The sequence below is a fragment of the Anthonomus grandis genome, chromosome 11 (assembly GCF_022605725.1).
Source record: "Anthonomus grandis grandis chromosome 11, icAntGran1.3, whole genome shotgun sequence".
NCBI classification, from domain to species: domain Eukaryota; kingdom Metazoa; phylum Arthropoda; class Insecta; order Coleoptera; family Curculionidae; genus Anthonomus; species Anthonomus grandis.
Genome location: NC_065556.1, coordinates 19,054,849 through 19,065,365, shown reverse-complemented (window position 1 = coordinate 19,065,365; position 10,517 = coordinate 19,054,849). Strand labels below are relative to the sequence as shown.

Here is a 10,517-nt window from a genome sequence, read left to right as displayed (position 1 = left end):
AAGAGTACATGTACCAGGACTAACATGTACTAAAACCGTTAACATAAGCAAACTTTCCCGCCAATGCAACATATGTTTTGTTGAGTGGATATAAAAAATTAAAAAACCATTAATGTCCGGGTAATAAGGTTAGTTTGGTTATGTTTACGTGAAATCAAATTTATTTTCATTTTTATTAGAAGAGATAATGGGGTTAGTTATCGTCATGTTTATTTTTCTAAATCAATTAAAACCTAATTACCCATAGCAAGATGAGAAAAAAAAAATTAAAAATCATGACGGACAACTTTGTACCTTCTTGCGTAATAATTAAAGTAAATAATTTCGTGTTTACGTGTCAAACTATTCGGCATTTTGAAAGAATCTCTTATAGTGCTGACTTAGCGCTTATTCACCACCAAGTCATTCAGTATTAAGGTAAAATCACAATTATTAAACGCTTGGTAAGCCTCTTGTATATGCACTTTAATTCACAAAATATTTAAAACAATGCTCTGCTAAAGAATTAACAGAAATGTCCTTGAGTTTCCCTCTGTTAAATTAATTGATAATATGGTTTCAATTACATAGTGTGGAAGAATATTAGTGCCGATCAAAGTTGCTGCAATATGGAAGGGCTTTCGCAAACCTTACAACCTTACAAATCTTTGGTGGCTGAGCTGGCCACTTGGGTTACTATCGTCCAATTCTTCTCGGGATCTCTTATATGCAAGGATATTTATAAAAAAGGGACAACTCGAGGATTTAATGCCAATTTGTTCATTGGTGGTGCAACAATGTAAGTTATTAACGATCAATTAAATTTTTAAAAACAAACTGTGATTTTAGCGGCCTTTTAAATTTGAAGTTTGGTTACCTCTTAAAAGATGAGGCAATGATAAAAGTTAATATAGCAGCTGTTATTTTAAACTTTTTATACTTGATGGTTTATTATAAGTATGCGGAAAATAAAAGCAATGAGGTGCTAAAGCCTGTTGGGTATGCAGTGGCTTTTTTGGCCATTTTGCTTGGATATTCGGAAATTGAACAGACAGAGATGATAGAGTTTAGGTTTGGTATGATCCTTACTATACTTTCACTGATTTTGCTTGGATTTCCTTTATTGGATGTGGTAAGTAGTTTTTTTTATTATCATTAGACTTTATTTGTCATAATTCTGTTTTTATAGAAAGAAATAATTACAAAGAAAGATGCTTCAAGTATACCATTTCCAATCACTTTTATGGGCTCAATTGTTACACTCCTCTGGTTAATCTATGGTATAATTTTGCAAAACTATTTTATTATTGTAAGTACACTTGGATTTTGTTATGAAACTGCAATAATAATTTTTCTTGTATTTAGTTTCAAAATGTGGTAGGATGCACCCTGTGTGTTTTACAACTTATACTGATATTCCTGTATCCAGGTGAAGGTAGTGCTCCGCATGAAGATTAAGAAAGAATGTTCAAAAGTGACATTGTATATAAGTTCATCTTCGTATTCATTCCAGGTGCTTAAGAGGGCAAAAATAATGACAATAATAATTATTTTATAAAATTGAACTAAAATTGTTTTTTTTTTTAGTTTTATTTCTCTGTTGAAATATATAACTGTTTTATATAATAATTGTTCTTTTTTTCCCCTGAGTAGACTTATTTCTTAATTTATTTACAACTTACAAACGCCATCTAATAAAAAATTAAAATACTAACAACAACAAAAAACCCACACAACACAAGAAACATAAAAGAGTTAGTCACAGAAAACAGACCAAGGATTTTTTTCCTCTTTCTGTTCTGTGGTTAGAGTGTAGCTCTAGTTAGGATTTTTTTATGAAACTCTACTCAAAAGAAAAGAAGATTTTACAATTCAACAAATTAAAAAGAACATAAATTAATGCAATATTGTTCATCTTACCAATGTGACTGTTCATACCCATTTTAATGAACTAGAAATTTGCAGAACTTGTCCTGAACTTTTTTTATATGCTATTCGATGATACAATTCGTCACTGTAAAGACATAGGGGCGTATCTCAAAAAAAAGCCATTTTTGAGATAAGCCTCGTAAAGATTAGAAGGGCGTATCTATTTACCTACCCATTCCGCAAATAGGTTTGGACCTAACTCACGTAAGGACGGTATATAATATGACGAAGGGGTTTAACTCCACTTACGCCCATATGTCGTATTTTAAAACTGTAGCGTTTGTGTTCCGCCCCACTCACACCACGCAACGTGCTCGCCGGTAAACAATAACAACCAAACCTAAAATAGTTTATAAACAAACGTTTTATGAGTGTGTTGACTAATGGTGAGGTTTATTACTACAATAATTTTATTTTATAGTGGCTTTTGGGAGTTTCTGGTGGTTAGTAAATGGTAATGTATAGCAGGTTTTGTTTTTATGAAACGGAATTTTATCTTCCACTTCAGAAGTTAAGAGAGAAGCTTATTGGTGCAAATAGCATTTCACTTAAGATTGCAGCTAGTGTTGAAGTGGAAAAACCGAGGGAAAACCTAAAGAAAATACAATACCTCTCAGTAATGAGAAAGTTTTTGGTATTAGCAATGAACTGTTCTCCGACTCCGAACCGTGCGAATTTCAAGATGATTCGACATACATTCAGCACTGTGAAGTTCCACATTGCAGAGAATCAGATGAGGTATTTGCTGCGTGTCCAAATTGCCTGCGCTTATTGTATTGAACTAATTTCTCCGAGGATGGTACGTGTCAGCGCATGCATGAGCTTCCTGTAGTCAGCTTAATAGAAGAGATTTCAGAAGTACCAGAGGACTTCACAGTTGACGGAAATTCTAAGGAAAAAGAGACAGATTTGACTGCACACAAGAAGGAAAATCAAAAAAAAGTTGCTTCCCATCTTAGAAATCTAGGTGAAGCATATTTTAGTTACAATAGTAAAAAGCAAATACCTGCCAGGAAGGTTCTTCGACCCAGGTGTAGTGGTCCTTTTTGTAAAAAAGTAGGGAAAAAATGTTTAATAATAACAGATTAAGAACGTCACAAAATTCTAAATGACTTTTATGGGACTGGAAACTTACAACTTCAGAGGGAATTTGTAGCTTGATTTGTAAAGCGTAGAGATACCAAACAGAAAACAACAGAAAAAGGCCATGTTTCTAGACGGGAAAAAAGTAGGTAACTATTACTTTTTGCCGGGGAATGACTCAATACCAATACCTGTCTGCCAAACAATGTTTCTTAATACTTTAGGCATTACTGATAAATTTGTACGTAATACCTTAGCCAAATTAAAAGAAACTGGTATTATTGAAAAAGACAAACGTGGAGGTAGATGTTCAAATTTAAAAAAACATGATAAATATATTCGACAGCTTATATTAGAACGTATTAAAAGATTTCCTTGGATGGAATCGCACTATTGCCGAAAAAACTCCAAACGTGAATATCTTCACCCGGATCTTACAATTAAAAAAATGTATAGCATGTTTACAAATGAGAATAGTGATAACAACCTTAGCTATCAACTGTATCTCCAGGTGTTTAAAAGTGTTAAATTATCTTTACATCATCCGAAAAAAGACCAGTGCGGATTATAATTTTCCTACCGAGAGGGTAACCCCGACAAAAAAAGAGAGTTAGAGCAAGAGTACCAGCAGCATGTAGCCGAAAAAGAGTGTGTTCGGTGTAAGAAGCAGCAAGAAAAAAACGATCCAGACATTTCTAAAGTATGTGCTGTATTCGATCTCCCACAAGTAATTTTTTTACCCATTACCAACGAGAACAAGTTATTTTATAAACGTAGATTAGCGAACTATAATATATAATATATAACTTCATTATTTACAATATTAAATCTAAAGAGTGTCATTGGTTTTTATGGCATGAGGGTTTGAGTAAGCGGGGTCCTAGTGAAATTTCTACTTGCTTGTATATCTACCTTAACGAACTTGACCAAAAAGGCACAAAAAATGTTTCTTTGTTTTCTGATGGCTATAGCGACCAGAACAAAAATTCCATTCTAGCATCTATGTTATTACATATGGTGAGCTCATCAGAAAACATAGAAACCATTTCACTGCGATTTTTTGAGCCATATCATGGTCAGAGTGAGGGTGATTCTGCAATTAAAAAATCTGGTGATTTATTTGTACCCTCACAGCTAACACCGATATTAAGATTAGCAAGGCGCCAAAATCCTTATATTGTGCATTCTCTTACATCCGATGATTTTCTAAATTTTAAAGAGCTGTCAAAAAATTTGAAGATTCTTTCAGTAAGAAAAGACGATGACGGAAATCCTATCGACTGGAAAATTATTCGCGAAATAATGTTGAAAAAAGAAACCATTGACGAAATTTATTTTAAAAGCAGTCACCTACAAATTGATTATCAATGTATCACACTAAAACGCACTGCTATGCAAGCTAAATTTGCTTCACCCCGCTTGAATCATCCCTCTGGGTCCAAAATTTCCTCTGAAAAGTTTAACGATTTAATGAGCTTGTGCACTACCTCAACGCCAGTGATAAAACTTCTTTTTTATCACTGGCGTTGTGGTTTAAAAATTTTATAAAAAGACTTAGGGGCGTATCTTTTTTGAAGGGGGCTTTTAACCCTTTCTGAAAAACCCAAGTAATATTCCTTTTAAACCATGAATCTACATACTTTAGTACTATTTTTTATAAGTCAAACATTTTTTTTGTTTTTTTCAACTTTCCATTTTTTTTATTTTAATAATTATTCAAACATATTATATTTATAAAAAGTGGCTTAACTCAAAATGCATAATTTTAATATACGCCCCTATGTCTTTACAGTGACGAATTATGTTCTAACATTTTAAAACTTTTCATTGTAATGTTAAAATTCAATTGCTGGTCAAATATTATAACAAATCATTCACTGCATCAACATATTCTAAGGCAAATTCATTTAATATATAGTTATATTTATATGAAACTTTCATAGGATGAAATCAGATAACTTTGCATGTTTTTATATTAAGATTTAGAAAGTTTTCGGTGCACCATTTATTAAAATTACTGATTTGCTGCTGCAGTAAGGAACAGTCTTTATCACATTCAACAGGCTTAAAGAATTTTAAATTGTCAGCAGATAAAAGATAGTTAGTTACACGTGGATATTCATTTATATACAAAAGGACTAAAACCGGCTCAAGGTGCGATCTCTATGAGCCTAGCCTCACTCGAATTTCTTGAAGTATTATTTTTAACGAATTTCTTTTCTGAATAGTATTATCTAAGGCGTTTTGAAGATTGGTATAAATGACAGCAATGATAGGTCTCCTCATTCTTCCTATTTAAACTTGAAACTCTTCCAGATTTGTAGTTACTGACCTGCCCTTTTAAAATCCATAAGCTTTAGAAAGAATGTATGTTCTAAAGGTATTAAAACCGATATCAGTCAAGATTTCTAGGAACAATGCAAAGCAAGGAAGCTCCCATATACTTTTCAATATAGTTTTGCATCTACATTTAAATATAGGAAAAAGTGTTGGTAGTTTCCAACATGTGAGGTACTTATTTGCCGCCGGGCTTTATTTGCCGCAAATAAAGCCCGGCGGTCAATAAGGCTCACTGACCATATCTTTAATATTTAAAACTATAACCCAAATCTGACAACGTTAAATTACTGCCCTCCTTAGATATACTACTATGAGGAACTCAAAGGAAGCAGCACGCGGGAACAGTGTTAAATTATCCGTTTTATAATTCTCGTGTGCCACATTTTCGTAAATTTTTTTGACTTAACGAACTTTTTGGTTCTACTGTTTGGGTTTCTTACATTCTCTGTTTCACAGAGCATCTTTTGATGTAAAAATCTAGTCAAAAAGGTAAATAAGTTTTTAATTATTTAGATTTTAAATAAAAATTGCCAATTCGGATATTAAGGCCCACCGAATAAATGGTGGGCCTTATTAAACGTCAAGGTTTCTATCTTTAATTTCTCTCCAGAAGGATACCTAAAATGCCAGGAGAAAGAACAAAACGTACAATATGGACGTCAGAGCAACTTCAGTCTGTCATAAATGCCATACAAACTCAAACCATGTCACAAAGACAAGCCGCAGAACATTACAAAATTCCGAGAAGAATCCTACGGAACCACATACAATCTGGAAACGCTATAAAAAATATGGGTAGATTTTAACAGCAAATCAGGAAAATCAATTTTCGGAAAGAATCATTCGTTTGTGTGAAATTGGCATGCCTTTAACTCCTCTGTTAGTGAGACGATCGGCTTTTAAATTCTGTGTCGACAATAACATTAAACACCCGTTTCGCACGTCTAAAGGTGCAGCAGGAAAAGATTGGCTTTAGGGGTTCTTAAAGCGCAACACACATCTTGCTAGACGGAAAGCTCAAATTATGAATCCTGGGAGAGCTCAAAAGCTCAATAAATTCATAGTAAATGATTATTTTGCCAAGCTCTCCGATATTTACAGAGAAATGAATATTCAACAGAATCCCCAAAATCTCTTTAATATAGATGAAAAGGGCTGCAGGTTGACTATCCACCACCAGCAACAAATTATTGGGAAAAGAGGTGCCAAGCGCATCCATCTCGTGGCACCTGAACATGCCGAGAACGTGACCATTGCAGGATGCTGCAATGCTTTAGAGAATTCCATACCTCCTATGATCATATTTAAGGGCAAAAGATTGAAGCCTGAATGGCAAGATGGTCTGCCACCGGTTCCCTTGTGAAAATGGCGGAGAAGGACCGGTTGTACTTATCTTTGACGGAGCTTCTAGCCACCTAGATATTTCAATCGTTGATGCTGCAGATCAAGTGAGACTGTTTTGTTTGCCGTCGAATACCACCCACGAGCTCCAACCGTTGGACAAGGCTGTTTATCGCTCGTTCGAGTATCATAGGGATCAGGAGCTTCTTTGATGTTGGGATACGCATCCAGACCGACGTCTTAATAAAAGCCGCTTTGGTTATATTTTCTCCAAAGTCTGGAGCAAATGTATGACTCCCGAAAATATAGTCAATGGATTTAGAGCCACTGGTATGTTTCCACTGGATCCGAGTGTCATACCTGAATCAGCGTTTGCCCCATCGTTAGCAACTCAACGTCCTCCAGAAAATATTGAACAGCCTCAGCAGGAAATTAACATAATTTCGGAACCAACAAATGTTATCGTTGTGAGCACTATCAATAATCTGTCACGTGACTATGACTCAGATGACTCTGAAGATCACATGCCTTTAACTACGCTAAAGGAGATGATGAGAAATTCCAAAATAAACAAAAATCCACAAGCTACTACTAACACTACCTCTACTCAAAATATTAATAATGACCATCTTAATAAATCTTTTAAAGAATTACTACCAACCCTTGAACTTTTCGAAAGAAAAACTAACATAGCAAGGAAGAAATCCCTTAACTACAGGGCACAAGCAGTGACTAAAGATCTTTTTGCATCAGTTACCAGACCCACCACGAAGCCATCCAAAATATCTGCTTTTAAGGAGCCGATACCGTCATCTTCAAAAGGTATTGGAAGAAGGACTTTAGAAGTAAATCCTTCAATTACTATAGGAGCTATGGAGTTGCCTGCAAATTACAGATACAATTTTATTGATCCCTGTTGGTTCTAAGAAATAGTTGAAAGTCCATGGCTATCAATTTTCTGTAAATAAAATTGCACTGCTGATCACATTTGAACAGAATTGCTGTGCCGTCCTCAGTTAAGAGAGTATTAAATAATCAGGTTCCTCAGGGTTCTATATTGGAACCAATGATTTTTTTGATCTATGTAAACGATCTATACCAAGTATAAACCAATCGGTCAAATGCACTGTTTTTGCTAATGAAATAACCTTGTCTTGTAGGACTGGTATAGTGTCTGCTCACTAATTCTGGAGGGTTCCATGCGGGCACAGAAAAAAGGTTTGCCGCAAACAAACTTGTCCTCAACAACGAGAAATCCATTATGGTTTTCTCATGTCGAAACCTAGGGGATGTAAATTACGCAGTCAATTATGATAGGTCTAGGTTCATTGGCGCAAAACTTCTCTGGATACAGCATATTAATATACTGTGTACAAAATTAAGCAAAAATATTTTTCTGCTTAGAAATCTAGTAAGATGGTAATCTATCTCTTATATTCCATTCTCATATGCCCTAAGCCGTTAGAGATCTGGCAGGTCTTAACTTTAGGGATGATTGTCGCCAATCCTTCAAGGATAAAACATTTTTATAGTTCTTGGGCAGTAAATTCTTGAGAATCTAGGACAATATAACCTAAAAAATAATGTTCATAAAATTGATGTCCATGATGCCATATCTCGGCTATCATAAAAGCTACGACTTTGCGGATGGTCTCGTTGGATTCAGAAGGACGAAACTAAGACAAAACCGTTGGAATTTTCCCGATAGCTCCCATAGAAGCCGAGATATCGGCCTTCAAAGTTTGGGTTTTTTCATTTTTCGGGTATACCCCCCCGTTTGGATTTTTTTCAGAAAATTTTTTTTTTTTCGAATTCGAACTAACTATACTAGTGGATTGTTCTCATCAAATAGATCACGAAAATACCGGGTTATAAGGGAATCCGTGTAGAACTAAGAAATCGAGTATTTTTTCAGGCAAAGAGATATCTTACTTAGACTATAACTTAAATATAACTTATTACTTATAAGAGAGATCTATACTTCGTTTGGGTTAAAGGCTAAGGAAATGTCAGATGGGGCATTTTTTATATTTTAAATATTAATTTTAACCACCCATTTTCAAGACCATTCTAATGTGTTTATATAAATGTACTCTTGTCAATTATTTGTATATATTTTATTTTACTTTTTATCTTTATTTAAATCTTAACTAGTTAATAAATACAACAAAAAATAACTTTCCCATGTAAATAATTAGTGTGATAATTTTAGTATTTTATTTATATAGTTTTAGTTTGCAGTTTTAGCTCCTTGAATTATTCTTGGATTTTAACAAATTCAATGTATTAAATAAATAATAGTTTAAGAAAACCAAAAGAACACCCAAATGGCAATACAAGCTAATCGAACTAAAAAGTAGAATATAATTTTTAACTACAAAGAGTTTTTATTACAGTAGTAGAAGGTCAGACAATCAATCATAATTAATTACCTCGAATAAAATGTAATTTATGAACGGAATAATTCAAATCAGAGTAAAAAGCGTGGGGTGCTCGATGTATTAAATATGACAATTATTCTATTAGCAACTATCTATGAGAGAAGATTTATGAAAATAAAGTAAAATACACCCCGCGTTTTTTACTTTGATTTGAGTTATTCTGTTAATAACTTAAATTTTATTATGATTTTTATTTGAGGTAATTAATTATGATTGATTTTCCAAACTTCTACTACTGTAATAAAAAATCTTTGTAATTAAAAATTATTGTCTACTTTTTAGTTTGATTACCAATAAAAGCGTGTTTTTTTAAACTATTATTTATCTCCGCAAACGTTACTTAGGTCTTCCTTAGTTACTTTTAAAAGAAACTTTAAAAAACTTTTAATCTGTAAACAAATAGGCGACTAGCTAAAGTTGGGTGAGTGATCTTGACTTTAAAATTTCAAATGATCTTGGCCGTTGATATAGACCTTACTCTCATGTCACTTTTCAGTTTTCACATATTTGCTTTACTTCTTAATTTTTTTTCCACTTTTAATTATTTTACATTAATTATAAAAATGTAGAATGTCATATGTACTGTTGTCCAATTTTGAGGGTTTGTAATTGATTATAAATTGTAATAACAATCAGTATACTTATATATTTTCCTATTGGAATGATTTGTTGTATTCTGGAATTTTAGGCACTTAAAATATTATAAAATTTAAGTTAATATGGTTGGAAAGTAAGAGCTTACAAGCTAAATATTAGTTTAATACTTAGTTTCTGGCTTAAGCAGTACCCTTAACTCTTTTGTTATGGGGCGCCTGAAGAGCCTTTTAGGACAATTACATTTTTTCTTTAATTTTAGATACATTATCTTAAGCAAATTTGTGAAAATGCATATTTTGTCCTAATAAACACATTTATTATCTATTATTATTATCTTATTATTAGAATATTAATTAGAGTAACCTGCGTTTATGAGACTTATTGGTACACACGCACGTATAAGGAATAAACAAGGTGAGAATGCATACCCTAAAGACATTTTGGTCTCCGTTGTGCAGAGCTGCGTGCCCAAACAAGTTCCAAAGAGTAAGTTGTAGACTCCAGAAATCAGTAAGAGTAACTCTGAGTGCGCAGATCGCGCGCTAGCTCTCTCTCTTACAGAAGATCTAAAAAAAAGAATTTATTAATCCTGGGAATCCTAATAAGGATAATGAGAAACTGTTATCAAATTATTGCATTGTCATCGGTCCTTGACATTTGTGCAAAGTTTCAGGTTTATCAAACTGTTAGAAACCATTAAAAATTAAGCTCAAAGTTTGCGTTACATACATACAACCCGAGCTAATAAATAAATAAAAAAATAATTAAAAATGAATTATCATTAATAAAAAATTTAAATTTAAATAT

The 10,517-nt window shown here is 33.3% G+C and overlaps 1 protein-coding gene and 1 long non-coding RNA gene across 3 annotated transcripts; one reads left to right on the top strand and one right to left on the bottom strand.

The window, feature by feature from the left end:
* Window positions 1-142: 142 nt before the first annotated feature.
* On the top strand, window positions 143-1,608 carry LOC126742120 (sugar transporter SWEET1). Of its 2 annotated transcripts, none has more exons than XM_050448680.1 (5): window positions 143-417; window positions 571-778; window positions 829-1,111; window positions 1,169-1,288; window positions 1,345-1,608. In XM_050448680.1, the coding sequence occupies exons 2-5, from the start codon at window positions 609-611 to the stop codon at window positions 1,435-1,437; spliced, it is 666 nt and encodes a 221-aa protein (XP_050304637.1). In that variant the 5' UTR covers window positions 143-417; window positions 571-608; the 3' UTR covers window positions 1,438-1,608. The 2 variants fall into 2 exon arrangements, with proteins under 2 accessions (XP_050304637.1, XP_050304638.1); XM_050448681.1 differs by having other exon boundaries at window positions 143-443.
* On the bottom strand, window positions 1,602-10,271 carry LOC126742123 (uncharacterized). The gene is made up of 3 exons (XR_007662492.1): window positions 10,139-10,271; window positions 2,081-2,248; window positions 1,602-1,993 (listed from the first exon to the last, which is right to left on the bottom strand). It is a non-coding gene; the product is annotated as an uncharacterized LOC126742123 (long non-coding RNA).
* Window positions 10,272-10,517: the final 246 nt, after the last annotated feature.